Source organism: Argopecten irradians, chromosome 4 (genome assembly GCF_041381155.1).
Source record: "Argopecten irradians isolate NY chromosome 4, Ai_NY, whole genome shotgun sequence".
In the NCBI taxonomy this organism is placed as follows: domain Eukaryota; kingdom Metazoa; phylum Mollusca; class Bivalvia; order Pectinida; family Pectinidae; genus Argopecten; species Argopecten irradians.
In genome coordinates this window covers 3,126,039-3,143,565 of record NC_091137.1, presented here as the reverse complement: position 1 = coordinate 3,143,565, position 17,527 = coordinate 3,126,039, and the positions used below count along the sequence as shown (strand labels likewise).

General features: G+C 34.6%; 1 protein-coding gene across 1 annotated transcript; it reads right to left on the bottom strand.

Annotated features, from left to right (window-relative positions):
* Window positions 1–1,544: 1,544 nt before the first annotated feature.
* LOC138322373 (dopamine beta-hydroxylase-like) lies at window positions 1,545–17,290 on the bottom strand. The gene is made up of 12 exons (XM_069266412.1): window positions 16,859–17,290; window positions 7,338–7,484; window positions 6,883–7,056; window positions 6,489–6,572; window positions 5,328–5,507; window positions 4,684–4,786; window positions 4,161–4,327; window positions 3,572–3,754; window positions 3,031–3,090; window positions 2,555–2,682; window positions 2,064–2,217; window positions 1,545–1,705 (listed from the first exon to the last, which is right to left on the bottom strand). The coding sequence occupies exons 1-12, from the start codon at window positions 17,126–17,128 to the stop codon at window positions 1,607–1,609; spliced, it is 1,749 nt and encodes a 582-aa protein (XP_069122513.1). The 5' UTR covers window positions 17,129–17,290; the 3' UTR covers window positions 1,545–1,606.
* Window positions 17,291–17,527: the final 237 nt, after the last annotated feature.

Sequence of the window (17,527 nt, the reverse complement as noted above, 5' to 3'; positions counted from 1 at the left end):
TTCATTTTATAAAGTAGCATGGAAAATTAATTAAAAGCATTGAAGTCACTATTTTTTTAATTTCATCGGGTTATGAAATAAATTTTGTTTGCAAACTTTTATAACGCCGATGAAATTAAATAAATAGTGTTTTGAATGCTTAAATGAAATAAAACTTAAACTTGGTTTTATCGTCGGGAAAATAACTAAATACAGTGCGAACATCTTCTACTCAGAGGTGTTGTCCCTTTCAAAATCCAGGTAACTAATCGTGCAGATAATCTTACCAAAAATGCTGGCATGAGGGATGGATTATCAGATCAGATACATACGAATTAAGCCACGATCAATACATTGTAACTACAAAAGACTGTTTCCCTATGAAAACTTAAGTTGACTTGACTGGAATTTGTTGAAATTCATCCTTGGTGCAATCATTTGCAATTTACTAAGAAAAGCTCCATCGGTATTAGCATGACTCAATTTTATATTTACACTTATCGCCATTACCACGAGCGCTTACGTTGGATTGCATTCCAGGCCAGAAAATCACAGTCATTGTTATTTAGAATACAACGAAATTATGTTCACGCAGTAATAACCTAGATTCCTACAAGTCCATTCAGGGGTTACTATCACTGTCGTTATATCTCGTTTCCAGGATTCCAATAGTCTAAACAAAATTGGATAGTTACTTTATTGAAAAATAGATTTTCTTCCAAAGCCGAGACAATCCCTAGCCTATAAAATGTTGCGACAGAATCATAAATTGGAAATTAAAGATGGATTTTATAGAACTTTGATTCTATGTACCTAAGGATGGTCAAGAGGGCAAAATTTTGCGGAAAGATGGTCATATATATTTTATTATAACATTCATATTTTCAAAGACAATTAATGCGCGCCATAAAGGGATTGGGACGACTGGATTGCACTACAAATTATCAAAAAGTCCACTTCGTAGAAGACAGAGTCACAAAAATCCCATCACCCCCCAACATACGCAAAATATACCATACAGGCCTCAGGACGCCGTTCATTTAACATGACATCATATAGTCCTTAAAAGGACGTCAAGCAAACTTTTCCGATAAACCTCATCGCATGTTCATTGGTTCCGGGATGTTTATTTAATGCTAAATTATAAGGTTATAGAGACCATGGTTTGTCTTGGTCTGGGTAGGGACAGAAACAAGAGCCTGGCTCACAAGATTATTTGACCAATGTTATTCCGAATTGGCATATTATAGAGTTATCTGCACTTGCGGGTAGCTATTGATTGTGACGTCATGTGTTTGCGAGCGTAACGTCATATCTTTCGGAGAAAACGACGTGAATTGTACTTACAAAATAATAACGTAACAATCGATACCTAGCCACAAGGGAGCTAACTCTGTAATATGCAAAGACGGAATAACAGCTGTAGCCACTAGATGATCTATGATGTACAAAATAGCACTTGTATTCCGGAAATGAAATAGTACGATTAGTTTGGTTATTTGCACGTCAAAAAATAAATCATACATACATCATTCATCCGAAAAATGAAAATGCAACCACATTAGTTCGTTGTTCTAACTTTTTAATTTGTCATTGATACGTTGATTGTGGTGACGGTCCCGGATTCTCAGATGATCCGCGTAAACAAGCGTCTCCTACGACAGCTTGACTTTGGCTTCCGTAGAGGTAGGTGTATTCTGGTCTTCTTGGCGGATTCCCATTCTCCCTGTATGGACACAGAACAATTTTTTTTTTTTTTTTTTTTCACTTGTAAAAGCAATGTACGTTGTTAATAAAACTATAAAAATCATATAACTATATAAGTACATCATGTGCCCGCAGTATAATTTTTAATAGTGTCGAACGAGATGGTCAAAACAAGAAGAACACTTATTTCGTCTCAGAACAAACAAATCTTGCCAAACATTTCTACAAATTCATGACAGCAAGTGATAACTGTAAGATGTACTGTATATAAACTACGTGGTGACGAAAAGTAAACTGAAATAATTAACCTGGAAACAGGTTCTGTTACTGACTGAAAACAATATATATAAATTCTACATCCCCACAGAACGACTTACCGGGAATCTTGTGCCATCTGACTTGTTACACTGCATGGAGAGTGGCGAAATATCGTACAGCGACAACAGAAGCTTGGCTGTAGTAGGGGACCAGTGTATAGAACTGTAGTTTTCTCTGTCACCCTTCATCCGTGAGGTTTTGTCCTTCTCCCACCTAACAATACAAATGTCAAAGTTTCACACAATGTGTGTGAATGCAAATTATTTTACCTTGAAATTAGTCGAGAAGACTTCGAAATTGTGTGTTTCAACAAACAAACATACCATTCTATTCATGATATAGCGCATCGAAATATTGTTATTGCATATGATCCAACTTTATCAATATCAGAAATCTCTTGTTTTAGAAATAAACTTCAAATTCAATATTAAAAAGGTGTATTTTTCATATTTTGCAAAAACTGTAGATATCAAAGTAAACGATTTCAGATACCACATAGGAAGAAGGATAAGCAGAGGGAAGTCAGATTATGCATGGCTATGCGACTCACTGGTTAAGAAATCTGAAGAACATATGGAGACTTGATGTGTGTATGGATGACTTGCAGACCTCGAGATTGGTCCGTGGATAGTACAGCACATAGTTAACACACATCTCATCCTTGATAGAGAACCCGCCCTGTCAACATCAAAGGTCGGTATCACCTTCAGGTTTTTATATCGTTGCCAAACGCAACTGAGGTTTTTGTTTCAACAGTTTGCTCTATGTCCTACAAACAATGTACATCAAGTTTGTTTGATCTTCCCTAGTTCTGTATGATTCCTATGTAATGCATGTGGTCAGTTATGGTGTGTCTCGGGATTGTTTTACAATTTCTTTACATCTTCACATAGACATTTGGCATATACAATATACTGTCTTAGACAGGTAAACACAGCTATTCAAATTATAGAAACAGGCTTACCAAACAGCCATTAATACATAAGGAGAATTAAAAGAACTTAAAACGTAGTTAAAGAAACCTACCACTGTAACGTTTGGTCTGTTGACAGTGTTATAATCACATGTGGTCACCAGAGCATCGCCCTAATGAAATATAAACAGTACAATGGTATCATATAAATCAGTGTAGGACACATCACTAGAATGTTACATGTACAATTCGTAAATAATTGTGAAAGAATAACTTTTTTTTCATTATTTTCAAAACATATTACTTGAGAGAATCTTAGTTAAGTACTAATTACGTTTAGAGACGCCAGAAAGACTTTCAAATGTTCCTAATACAATTTCAACATTTCAAAACACTTTGTAGGTTGGGAAGGTTATTGTAATAATATTCGGCACAGTGTGAGTTTCATATGTGACGTGTCGATGTACGTTGTGTAATCGTGCCTCCTTCCCCGGGTCAGTGTACGCATCCGAAGTCATAGAAATGTCACACGTAATACTATCACTGGTTGTGTTACAAATATCATTACACAAAACAATGCCAACGTTTTGTTCAGATTGATATATATCATTGGTATTTGTATATATTTTACAAGATCGCTTATAAATATAGTACCGGTCGAATCTCCACGGGGACTGGAAGACGGCGGATTTCCTGGAAGTGTGGACTGTAGTGGTTGTCACGGTTAAGTTCCGGTAACTCCACCCCGTGACGTATGTGTTTGGTGTATACCTTCGTCCCTGTCAGGTGGGTATGTAGTTGTGATCCAAATATATGTATGTTGTCATGTCCTAGTCCCTTTAGCAACACACAGAAATCGATAAGGTCATATGATCAATTAATTACCTCTTGTCTTTTACTAACTCTTGTTATAATATTTGTAAAAATACAATAAAACAGACTTCTAGTCATTAACTTTATGACATTTTTTAACATTACAACTTCATGTTTTCTGGCGTGCAGAATTAAGTTATTAGAGTAAGTACCATACATCCCTTCAGTTACCCTACATAATATGTACTTGACATTTTTCAATGTTGCTTTCCATATAAAATTCAAAATGCTCTAATATTCACCAAGTTTATTACATAAACTGTTTATCAGGTTAAAACAGCATTCTAAAAACTAAATTCATTTAATAGGCCATGTTTAAAGAATAGTTCATCTGCAACCCTCATGTTAAAATATTGTTTCTAATTCTCACCACTTTTGTACATTCAGCGATGCAGTACCCAGTAAGTGGGAATGATATCTGGCCTGGAGGGATGGCCATTTTGTTTGTGTATTCTAAGCCAAGTTCCATAATACCGGCATCATGGCGACGAAGATGTCGTGTGACGTAGAACCGTATCCCTGACGAATCTACCATTCCTATAACGATAAAGATCATAACGTTAACAATAATTGTCAAATTTGTGTTTATGTTTTAATAATCAAAATAAATTGAATAACATACAATATCAGAAAACATAATTAAAAGAGAAGGAAGCATCATTAAATTTACCCATATTGTATCTGAATGGGAAACAATATTCAATAAATGATTAAGTCAAAATTTTAATGTATTGTATATTTAAATACCAGACTTAAACCTGATAAAAAGTAACTTTATTAGTGTTTCACTTCTTTATCCACATCTTGAAACTATCATATCATATCCCCACAGTTTTCTGTTACTGACGGGTTTCACTTCTTTGTTTCACTGACGATTTTCCTATTTTGTCTACCTTTGATCATCTTAGGGTTGTTGTAATGAATCTCTAGAAGTATGAATGACGAGGACGACTTATCGCCGATGGGGGTTCCGGCTTCTGGTGGTAGTATAAACGGCTGTAAAATAAACCAATAATGTTATTTTAGGCTGTAAAACATAACAACTGTAACTCAAACTTTAACTGTTACTAAACTGACTATCAAGTTCAATTGAGTGATCTTTGATTTTAAACATATTTTACTGTTTTAATAAGTAAACAGGGATTAGAAACATGTTATTTCAACTTATAAAGCCTTCTCTCGTCAACGTATTATATTTACAAATGATGGCATAGGTATACAATTAAGGATAATTGAATTTAGCATACCATGTACCTAATAACAAGATTTACAATTATATCATATTTAAAATCTTCTGCTTGTCTTCATCACTGACTGCATAAGGTCAATTTACTGTCAAAGTCACGTTTTCGTTTTCATTTCCATAAAGTAACACATTTTAATTTACTTCTAAGTTTAGGCCATTAAAAACATTAAAAAACATACCAGCATGGACAGAAGCATAATTCTAACATTCCAAAAAAAAAAAAAAATGGTTAGCATTTTCACAGATGTTGCCATTCAGTGATACAGGACTAGTCATAATGAGGAGACCTACCCCCGCTCCCATTGCCCATGCGCCGATGACATTCCTGCAAGCAGATAATCCCGGAGGCTTCCCTTCCGCCAATCCGGGGCCGTTATAAGGTCCGATGACGTCATAGGGACTGATTTCACATTGAAAGACTTCCATATGATGGACGAGGTGTTCGCTCCCAGGCTGGATTACACTTTCATACTATAACGGATATAAAAGGGTATATACAAAGGTGGTATGCTGTCTTTTTCCAAAACTTCCATTAGTGTTGAAATGGCGTAAGGATTAACCTGAATAGAATTTTATGTTTTGGAAATGTAACACAAAAACATTTATGATGAGAGTACACTCAGAGTTTTGTATAACATGAAAAAATCTATTCAATGTAATGCTTATAATTCAATTTACTTAAGATAATTTCTTCAAAATTTCTTATTCATTTTGGGACTCTTGTTTTTTTTTTGCTATGAAAAAAACTATGCCGCTACATGCATAGTTGCCAATCATAAGCAACTTTATAAACAGCGACGCCATTTTTTGCTTAATGGGTTGATTTTTAAGCCAATGAAAATGCTCAACACATCCAAAATTTACCAAATTAAAGAATTAACTTGAATATATTTTTATGTTATAACAAAAAAAACCACAAAAAAACAGCGAAGCTGTTAATCCTTATAATTCAATTTACTAAAGATAATCCATTCCAAATTCACTGTCGGACTATATTCTATGATATCATTACGTCGTTATATCCGCCAATCAAAAGTGACATTATAAACGGCGACGTCTTTTTTCTATTATGGACTGATAAAGAAAAAAATTAAGCCAATGAAAATGCTTGTCACAAGCAAAATTGAATACGAAGTGGAATACTCGTTTAAAGTAAAAAAAAATAAAAGTTTCTGTAGATTCAAATACAATGTTATCAAAAGTACTTTTCTGTTGATTTTCTGTGATATCGTAAAGCCGATTACTTCGCGGATCAAAACTTTCACTATATGATGTAAAAATAAGTAAATCAAATAGCGGCTCTGGTTTACGCGATATGGCTTTACGGCTATATATGATTCAACAAATTCTTAATATTTTGCGGATCAGATTTTCGCAATCATAGCAATATTCCGCGAAACTGCGAAATACCATCCCCGCAAAATAACTGGATATACGATATTCCTTACTTACCTGAATGATGTGGTGTTTGTCAGACAGGTGAGGGAGTCTCGTGAGGTACCACCAATATGTGGTGTCCTTATCCGGGACGGTTATCTACAGAACATCGCATATCATTAAGAGGATACCAAACATAGTTTTTAACAATTAAACTTCCATAATGACTTTGTATTACTGAAGTGTGACGAAATGATAAACATTACAACATGTATTAGAAATAAATAAATGTGATCATTTTAACTCCAATATTCACGGATAGATCGTGAGTATCGCAGTGAAAAATAAAAATGCATACATGAATGGCTTAAACTTATATCGAAGATGATTGTGAACTATGCATTTTTTTTCTGTACAATTTCAGCTTATTCTTATGGGAGTAGACTATTTTAGATTCGTAGATACGTACCGAAGGAGCGGTGACGTCAAATGTCCAGGTGTCACCAGGGTACACTGGGGCAGGGATCTCGGGCTTCAGCAGCTGTACTCGTGTGACCTTGACCTCTAGATCAGACAGTAACACACCCTCAAGTCTCTGTGGACTAGACTTGCCTAAAAAGAAGATTATGTGAGTCGTGCCGTTCTGCAAGAAAAGAAATAATACAGTTTGATGATAAACACTCAATAATTTCAAACACCGTTTTCCCACTATTTGATAAGTGTATGCAATTACTTATTTTACAGCGGGCATTTTTTCTATTTTTCTCCATATGGCTGCTTACCTAAAGTTCTAACAAGTATTAGCCCGTGTGCTATTGTATTCAAATATGCCCCCTTACATGTATTTCAACTTTATTAAGCGTCAAATAGCTGTTGTTGTCAATTTGGAATGTTCTATATTTCTAGTAAATCCCTATTGAGTACCTCAATGATATAGTCATGACTGTCACACGTGTCGTAGTGTCTCTCGAACTCTATGGTATGGTGATCCCGATCCGTAAACGATGACTTCATAATATAGTCTTGTTGTCTGTCTACATGCAGTCGACCATGACCGTCGGTATAACAGTCCTGCAAATAAACCAAATTTTAGAAATCATAATGGTGTGCTTGTTTGCTTGTTTTAATTGATAAAGCTGCAAATATCACAAACATCAGGAATACTATTTTAAATTGGTATCACTGCTTCCTAAATATCATTTTCAATAAGATGGAAATGCTGTCGGGATTACATAAAATCCGCTAATTATAGATGTAAAATGTCACTATAAAACATTGATACAGCAATATCGCTCAGTCAACATTTTTGTTAAACGCTCTTGTCACTAACATCAATAAAATAATGTCCATACTGAGAAAATCTAAAACCAATTTTAACCTTATTGTATTTCAATACGCTAATCGTTCACTGATTGCCGTGCTGACATGCATTCCATGTGAAAACTGGCAAGAATACCATAACATAATTATCTTGATATCTGTTAAATTGCCTGACAATGGGGGAAAAAAACAAAAAAAAACGTAATTATTTTCTTTTTTTTTACTGACTATAGATTAGGATCTTTGCGCCTTTTTGTAGACCGAAGCTCTTGTCATATAGTATTTATATAATTATCTCATAATTTGCCTGATATCCAGTGACTCAACTCATGTATTAATTTGCATATGTCACTATTGTAATATAATCTAGAGCGATTTTCATTGGCTGGAAATCCATGCGTGACATTAACATTCGAGGAAGTTGTGTCTAAATGTCTAAAAAAAAATCATCAATGAGATTCTTCGAAATGTAAGCATATGATAAAACATACCTTAACTTTGTGTTTATGAAGTATGGGCCCAGTTTCATCAACATTCCTTAACTTTAAGGAATTCCTTAACTTAAAATTCTCCATAGGAAAGCATAAATTCTCCATATGAAAGTATTACGGAAGTTAATGAAAGTACCTTAAGTTAAGGAGCTTTCCTTGAAATCTGTAATGCTTTCCTATGGAGAATTTTAAGGAATTCCTTAAACTTAAGGAATGTTCATGAAACTGGGCCCATACATATAGGAATATACTCATATGCCAAAATACTAAAATTACGTAGAATGCATTTTGTTTTCCAACGCATTCATGTTTAATCTTATAAAGGTCAGTAAAATAAATAGGTTCCTAACATGTGTCCAGTTCATATGAGATTTTATGAAACGAGTCTCATTTTTCCGAGCAAATTATAAAGCTTCCAGTGCCCAGTTTCATGAACATTCCTTAACATTCCTGAAACCTATTCATTTTATTGACCTATATAAGTTTAAACATGAATGCATGGTAATACAAAACGCACTCTACGTATTTTAGTATTGTAGCATATGGGTATATACCTATATGCAGACACGGCATATTTATTCCGTGTCATTTTGTGTGTATATAAATACATTAGCGAGTTAATTCACAAAGCTAAACCAAATACCACTCTGGTCATGTTAAAGTAGCCACGTCAGCTGTGTGATATCTAGTATCACGGATATGTAGCGTGATCACTGATTTGTTGGCCTTATCTAATTATTGACAAGTACCACTGCTAAAACTTGTTAGTATCATAGTACTGAAGCACGTTCTATATTTGTCGACTTTGTATACATGATATGTCGGGATTATTTATCAAACACCACAAACAGAACACATGACATCTAGGTCCACCGACTTCCTCTTGCATCATGTAGCATGATCAACATCATATAATTTGGGAGTTGACAAGTTGTCAATATAGTTCGTTATCACACCAAACAACGCCTACGTCTATACATACAATGGTAAAATGGTTTGAATTTTAGAAGGGCAATGATAATACCAGTGTTCCATTGAAACATATTACAGCGCTGGTCATAAAGCCATGCATGTTATAAAAAGTGACGATAAATGGAAAATACGGAAATACCAAATGATTTAAAAAAAAATACGATTTACCGTCTTTCCACCTTCCGGCGATTGTGACGTCATATTGTGACGCAATTTGCGTGACGTCACAATCACAGGAAGGTACTAAATCGACGTTAAGTCGTACACCACTGAGGTGGTTTTTGTGTCTCAAACCCATGTGTTGCATTACAATAAGTCACAATAACAACTTTGGAATAAAAACACACTTTCTGTCATTACAAGTTTCGATAAGAATAAATCATCTATAACTAGGTATTGATACGTTAGGCTAATAATTATAATTAGGAATCGAATTCCACGAAGTATCCGATAGAAATGAGTTCTTTGGATTGATGAAATAGAATCATAATTATCTCCCCATGTTCTACTTCGGTTGGATTTAAAAATTGTGGTCAGTTCGTTTTTTTTTCTATTATCTCATTCATTTCACACATTTCACACCGAAATATCCTCGCCAACTGTTCTTCGCCTATTGTCTAGACCTTTCCTACTTCTTTTATCGCAAACTATTCTTCGCCTATTGTCTAGACCTTTACTACTTCTTTTATCGCAAACTATTCTTCGCCTTTTGTCTAGACCTTTACTACTTCTTTTATCGCAAACTATTCTTCGCCTATTGTCTAGACCTTTACTACTTCTTTTATCGCAAACTATTCTTCGCCTATTGTCTAGACCTTTACTACTTCTTTTATCGCAAACTATTCTTCGCCTTTTGTCTAGACCTTTACTACTTTTGTTGTCGCCAACTATTCTTCGCCTTTTTTCTAGACCTTTACTACTTCTTTTATCGCAAACTATTCTTCGCCTATTGTCTAGACCTTTACTACTTCTTTTATCGCAAACTATTCTTCGCCTTTTGTCTAGACCTTTACTACTTCTGTTATCACCAACTATTCTTCGCCTTTTGTCTAGACCTTTCATACTTTTGTTGTCGCCAACAATTCTTCGCATATTGTCTAGACCTTTCCTACTTTTATTGTTGCCAACTATTCTTCGCCTTTTGTCTAGACCTTTCCTACTTCTGTTATCGCAAACTATTCTTCGCCTTTTGTCTAGACCTTTACTACTTTTGTAGTCGCCAACTATTCTTCGCCTTTTGTCTAGACCTTTACTACTTCTTTTATCGCAAACTATTCTTCGCCTTTTGTCTAGACCTTTACTACTTCTTTTATCGCAAACTATTCTTCGCCTTTTGTCTAGACCTTTACTACTTTTGTTGTCGCAAACTATTCTTCGCCTATTGTCTAGACCTTTACTACTTCTTTTATCACAAACTATTCTTCGCCTTTTTTCTAGAACTTTACTACTTCTTTTATCGCAAACTATTCTTCGCCTTTTGTCTAGACCTTTACTACTTCTTTTATCGCAAACTATTCTTCGCCTATTGTCTAGACCTTTACTACTTCTTTTATCGCAAACTATTCTTCGCCTTTTGTCTAGACCTTTACTACTTCTTTTATCGCAAACTATTCTTCGCCTTTTGTCTAGACCTTCTTCGCCTTTTTGTCTAGACCTTTACTACTTCTTTTATCGCAAACTATTCTTCGCCTATTGTCTAGACCTTTACTACTTCTTTTATCGCAAACTATTCTTCGCCTTTTGTCTAGACCTTTACTACTTCTTTTATCGCAAACTATTCTTCGCCTATTGTCTAGACCTTTACTACTTCTGTTATCGCAAACTATTCTTCGCCTATTGTCTAGACCTTTACTACTTCTTTTATCGCAAACTATTCTTCGCCTATTGTCTAGACCTTTACTACTTCTTTTATCGCAAACTATTCTTCGCCTATTGTCTAGACCTTTACTACTTCTTTTATCGCAAACTATTCTTCGCCTTTTGTCTAGACCTTTACTACTTCTTTTATCGCAAACTATTCTTCGCCTATTGTCTAGACCTTTACTACTTCTTTTATCGCAAACTATTCTTCGCCTTTTGTCTAGACCTTTACTACTTCTTTTATCGCAAACTATTCTTCGCCTATTGTCTAGACCTTTACTACTTCTGTTAAAGCAAACTATTCTTCGCCTTTTGTCTAGACCTTTACTACTTCTTTTATCGCAAACTATTCTTCGCCTATTGTCTAGACCTTTACTACTTCTTTTATCGCAAACTATTCTTCGCCTTTTGTCTAGACCTTTACTACTTCTTTTATCGCAAACTATTCTTCGCCTTTTGTCTAGACCTTTACTACTTCTTTTATCGCAAACTATTCTTCGCCTATTGTCTAGACCTTTACTACTTCTTTTATCGCAAACTATTCTTCGCCTTTTGTCTAGACCTTTACTACTTCTTTTATCGCAAACTATTCTTCGCCTTTTTTCTAGGACCTTTACTACTTCTTTTATCGCAAACTATTCTTCGCCTTTTTTCTAGACCTTTACTACTTCTGTTATCGAAAACTATTCTTAGCCTATTGTCTAGAGCTTTACTACTTCTTTTATCGCAAACTATTCTTCGCCTTTTTTCTAGCCTTTACTACTTCTTTTATCGCAAACTATTCTTCGCCTATTGTCTAGACCTTTACTACTTTTGTTGTCGCCAACTATTCTTCGCCTTTTTTCTAGACCTTTACTACTTCTTTTATCGCAAACTATTCTTCGCCTATTGTCTAGACCTTTACTACTTTTGTTGTCGCCAACTATTCTTCGCCTTTTTTCTAGACCTTTACTACTTCTTTTATCGCAAACTATTCTTCGCCTATTGTCTAGACCTTTACTACTTCTGTTATCACCAACTATTTTCGCCTTTTGCCTTGGCCTTTTCTAATTCTGTTATCGCCATCTGTTCTTTCTATACCTTTACTACGTCTGTTATCACCAACTATTCTTCACCAATTGTCTAGGCTTCGCCTATTGTCTAGGCTTCGCCTATTGTGTCGGCTTCGCCTATTGTCTAGGCTTCGCTTATTGTCTCGGCTTCGCCTATTGTCTAGGCTTCGCTTATTGTCTATTTACTACTTCTGTTACCCAGAAATGGTACATTTATCTTAAGTATCATAAGAACAAGAAGCGAAGAACAATAATAAGTATATATCATATATTATGTGATCATGATTCGTGTCAAAAATATGTGAATGAACAAACTAAAAAGACATTTTTGAACATAATATGCAATTGTTTGTAGTGATATAAGGTTTGGAATACTGTACATGTAAGTACGTACAACACCATGTTATATTGTGTCTTAGAACTTACTTTATCTGTTCACCTCAGTAGATTCTCTATTGAACTCAATTGACGCAAAGTTTACAATGTGAATGTTGCAGGCCTGAGGACGGCTTTGAATGAAGTACACAATATTCCATACGTTGTTAAAACAGCGTGTGTAATTTATTAATTTGGTAATACAGTCCTCTTAAACAGACAAATCTACAGTGTTCATTGTTATATGACTAGTGTTAGAGTCACTTTACGACCTATTATCATCTTTGGATTGAATAATTCATGCTCAATGAACTATTTTAACGAAACAAATATTGACTCTTTTCCACCCGATCCTTGACGTACGTCATAGGCCTGTCCATACGTCTCTGGTGCTAAAAGTCCATTATAAGCCAAGAGGCACTGGTATCATATGATCCTGTATTTGTGAATAAAATACTATTACCATGTGTAATGTGTATAATCTGGGAAACAATTGGGGGGATTGTGCCTATCAATTGAGACTGTCTATAACACTTATTTATCATCAGGTATACCTGATACGTCAGGCCCCTTTCTGATTTGTGTTCGATTAATTGTATTTTGATAGTGTTGTGGCTATTTCAAGGAAATATATGAAGAAGCAATGTTGGTAGTTTCAATATTATTGATAGAATGTTTCGGAGAAACTCAATGAATATGTTTGCTTTATCGACACAAAATACAAAAAGGGTTTGTACTCATCATTTAGTGTCGCGATGACCAATAGAGATGAATAATGCATAACTGTGGTCTAAAACTGGTGAGTGGAACATTGTTACATTTATTCATTATCCTAATTTTGAAATGTGACGCCTTGTCAAAATCACTATCGGATCTTACAATATTATCGGAAAACACCATAATTATCAAATCACTAATAGATTGAGGGATGGCCAGGGCTAACACAGACAAAAGTCAATCTGTTGACTTCTGTGATAGATTTCTCCTCCGACCTGTGTATGGAACAAGTCTACTTGTACAGTCCAGCCATGTTCTAATTATTACTACTTTATAGTCATTAAATGTTTCAATAATTTTGACAAAAATATCTATCCTGGTGATGTGTGAGTGACTGACCGGGGTTAAAGGTGACCGTTAAAATATCTCGATAAGCTCAATACGAATTAGGTGTGTGTAGAAATTTAAAACGTAATAACTATGATTACAAAATGCTTCACCGCTGCAGAGTGGTTATTTTATCTATTAATATCGGAAGTTACAGAAGTTACTTACTTAACACTATTACTGTCATTGAAAAGTTTGAGCTTTTTTATTACTTCAATTTAAATAACTCATTTTCATTGCATTTCGAAACCAATTCATAACAGTATGCCCTATATGAATTGAGATACTGATGACACAAACAACGAAAGCAAAACCAATTATTTCATATGTATTTCTATGTGTTAGTTAGACATTATACAGGATTTAACATTTTAAAACATCAGCTATTGTCATAATGAAAAACATTGTTTATGCTCTGTCGACATTGGATCGTTTTAAAGATTTTGATATGCAACCTCAGGTGATATAAAAAAACATGCGTTCTGAATAATGGGTATTTAATTACAACACTTGAATTAACACGCTCTATTTATTAGTAATACTATATATGTTTTTATTATTACACTAATGTAATGAAATGTTATGTTTTAATTCTGTCCCCAAAAAGATTCGCGTTGTTCAAGCATTTTCTGATTAATTTTATAGTGATTGTCTGATTACAATTATCTAAAACCACAGATCTGCTGACTTCGTGTTATTTACGTTGTGGTATACGCTCGTTGAAATTATATACTGGGTTATTACACAGCCCAATCTTCCTGTGAGAGATCCCGTCCATTCGACCACTCAAATTACCTCCCTTTTCAGGCAATGTATCCACAAAAGGTTGTCAATAATGATTAATAACACTTCAAATTTGTGTATAAAAACAATAACCGTTTATCCTCGGATTTCGACATATTAATCAAACCGCTTTGTTACATTGTATACATTGCTATGTCGTACGGTATATCGATCGATGACCCTAGCGCAAATCTAATTCACATTCTCTGTGTGCGTGTATAACGTTCCATTATTTATAGCAGCGTATGTTTTACATTAATAGACTTTTATCCTATATTATTTTACAATCGTAATTTAATTTAATGAATGGTCATTTTTCACAAGCGGACATGACGATGAGGGATGGCAATATGATATAATGGCCACGAAAACGAGAAATATTCGGTTTGATACAGATGGGAACGCATTTTTTTATTTCAAATATTGTTGCACCTAACTTGGCAGGATTTAATGTGTATATAGTATTCTGTGTTTCTCACACGTTGTGTGTGAGTGTTCTTTGAATAATCCAAGATATTTCTGGTGTTTGCACAGTTTATTACGTATCTTTATAAAAGTTAGAAATTTACAAAAAAAAACTCTCTTAGACTATCTCACTGTCTTTTCTGCTTGATTTACATGAAACAGTCATTGTTTTATACGACAATGTAACACAAGCTAAAATATCTGTAAAACTGTGTTACCATGTATCAGACAAGCTAAAATATCTGTAAAACTGTGTTACCATGTATCAGACAAGCTAAAATATCTGTAAAACTGTGTTAGCGTACCATGTATCAGACAAATTAAAATATCTGTAAAACTGTGTTAGCGTACCGTGTATCAGACAAATTAAAATATCTGTAAAACTGTGTTAACGTACCGTGTATCAGACAAATTAAAATTGCATTTGAATCATTGAACTTAATTTGTAATATCAATGTATTAAAATCATAAATAACATCAAGGCTTAGAAACATGGTGCTGTTGCACATGATATCACGGACCGTGTCTAAATGTTCCCCAATAGTATTACTGTTTTAAATGCATGCAAAATGAGAATGGTTCACTGCCGTTCTGACTGATTAAGGTGATACCATGGTAATGTTCATGGGAACAAAATGTTTGAGAAAAAAAGATGGCATTCCGTTATAACGTTCAAATAAGGTAGCCGCGCGCTATAACAACACATTTGTAAATCAATTATGAAATTATCTTAAAGGTAAGGAAATTTATAAAGCAACAAGATTTTCATATAGAATTTAGGGCATGAAATGTGACTCAAGAGCTAGACGATCCGGAATAGTAACCTCGCATTGTTTCGTCCGCATCGCGTTAGATAATTTATCATTTCATATGATGTCTACAGAGATATTTTTGAAACCGAAAATATATTTGTCTCTACCATTGAACATGGTATTTGATTAATCTTTGGATAGTATTGACGATAACAAAAAACAGGAAGGATGTCTTTTTACTGGGGCATTTGTTTATTTATACGACTGCGGTAATTGATAATACTTTCCTCTAAATTTATAACTTCAATTGCGAATTTTAGTCTTGAATTTGATCCCAAGTGAGTGATTCAATGGGAAATAAATTGATTCCGTGAATACGAAACACAATCTGCTAAAGGTCATGTGTAGCGTTTGCAACCTGAATGGAATATTCATTACCATTTTATTATATTTGAATGCAAAAAAAGGCATAATAAAACATCTGGAAATAACGCCTGATTATCAATTCAACGCATAAAAAAGGACGCGTAGACAGGAAATCGTTACATGAAATGTTTACGGAATAAACATGATATTAATATTCGCTATGGTTATGTTAACAAGCCTATGAGGACGATTAAACTTTCAAATAAACAATTTTCTGAAAAAGGGATATTGGGGGAATATGTCAGGTGTGAGGTGATCTGTAGCTCTAACGATGGCAACGGTCTGTGGCGGGGGTGGAGGGGTATGTTAGTAATGGAATACAGACGAACAGAGTGATAATACTGATACCAGTTACGGCTTGATTAGTAATACTGAGTGTCATATATAACGTAAATTTACACTTGTTAAGATACAACAATTTTCCATCATTTATCCTGCGTTAAAATCAGCTTTGAAACAATATTCAGCATTCGCCATACTTTAATAGTAAATGATCATGTTTCCTAACATGTATAAAAATAGCGTGCGTCATTTGAAAAAAACGTACAGCGTGTATTAAATATATCTAATTTTGATAGTTTAGATTATCTTCTAATTCTTTTTATATTATTTATATATTATTGTATATTATTACTCGTATTTCTTTTATAAATAAGTACAAAGTTATACATGTCTTCAATTCCAAACAGTCATCGAAGCATTTCTGTATGGTTTCTAAAAGAAATTTCAGGTTTTGCTGATGTTATATACTCCATGTAGAATATCGTTATTCTTTTTAGCGCTTTCCTGTTGTAACATTCTCTAATATTACTTTGGATTATATATTAACTTTTGTAACGTCTTACCTGAAAATGGTGAACTCCATTGTTCCGCCAATATATGGCAATGTCTGCGTCGGTGATCTCGCCGTAGTCCGAGAAGCCGAGACCGAACCACTGATTCAAGTGACTGTCAACCTTGACTTTTAACCGGAAGTTCACCTGTTGGTGGTCACTATTTACGTCCCAGTCCAAAGATAAGTGTCCATCCGTGTCTAAAGCAGTGTGATATCTATATATAGACATTGCTGTCTGGACCAATAGGCTGAGGAGTAGCGCTTTACTCACAAATATCATTTTGATGTTTTAACAAATTAAATTCAATAAAAACGTTTTATAGTTTCATATTGTATGTTAGTCACCACTGCATCCAGCATTGACATCTTATCACAGTTAAGTGGTCACTTATGCTTTACTGACAGGATGGAAAGCGTTGTCCCCCGTGCACTATTGCTCGGTAGACTGGCTGTTGATGTGGAGATACGAGTATTTATGGTGTTATCCGAGCACCTGTCAGTCATCCCTAGCGAATATTGGGACTCGACGACCTCGGCAGAATGGACAGCCCTACTGATTAGTCCCAATATGGCACAGACTACAGAAGGCGTGTCGGGTGTCAAATTGTAATCAGAATCATGTTTCAAAGCTACGTGGATGTTTCTGAAGTATGGTGCAATGCTTCTTATGTCGACGACA

Excerpts from the sequence above, each read along its gene's own strand:
- LOC138322373 (XM_069266412.1), bottom strand. The coding sequence starts at position 17,128 with ATGATATTTGTGAGTAAAGCGCTACTCCTCAGCCTATTGGTCCAGACA. Across the intron at positions 6,573-6,882 it reads TTGACGTCACCGCTCCTTCG|ATAACCGTCCCGGATAAGGA; the intron begins GTACGTATCTAC and ends GATGTTCTGTAG. Across the intron at positions 4,328-4,683 it reads CAACCCTAAGATGATCAAAG|GAATGGTAGATTCGTCAGGG; the intron begins GTAGACAAAATA and ends TTATCGTTATAG.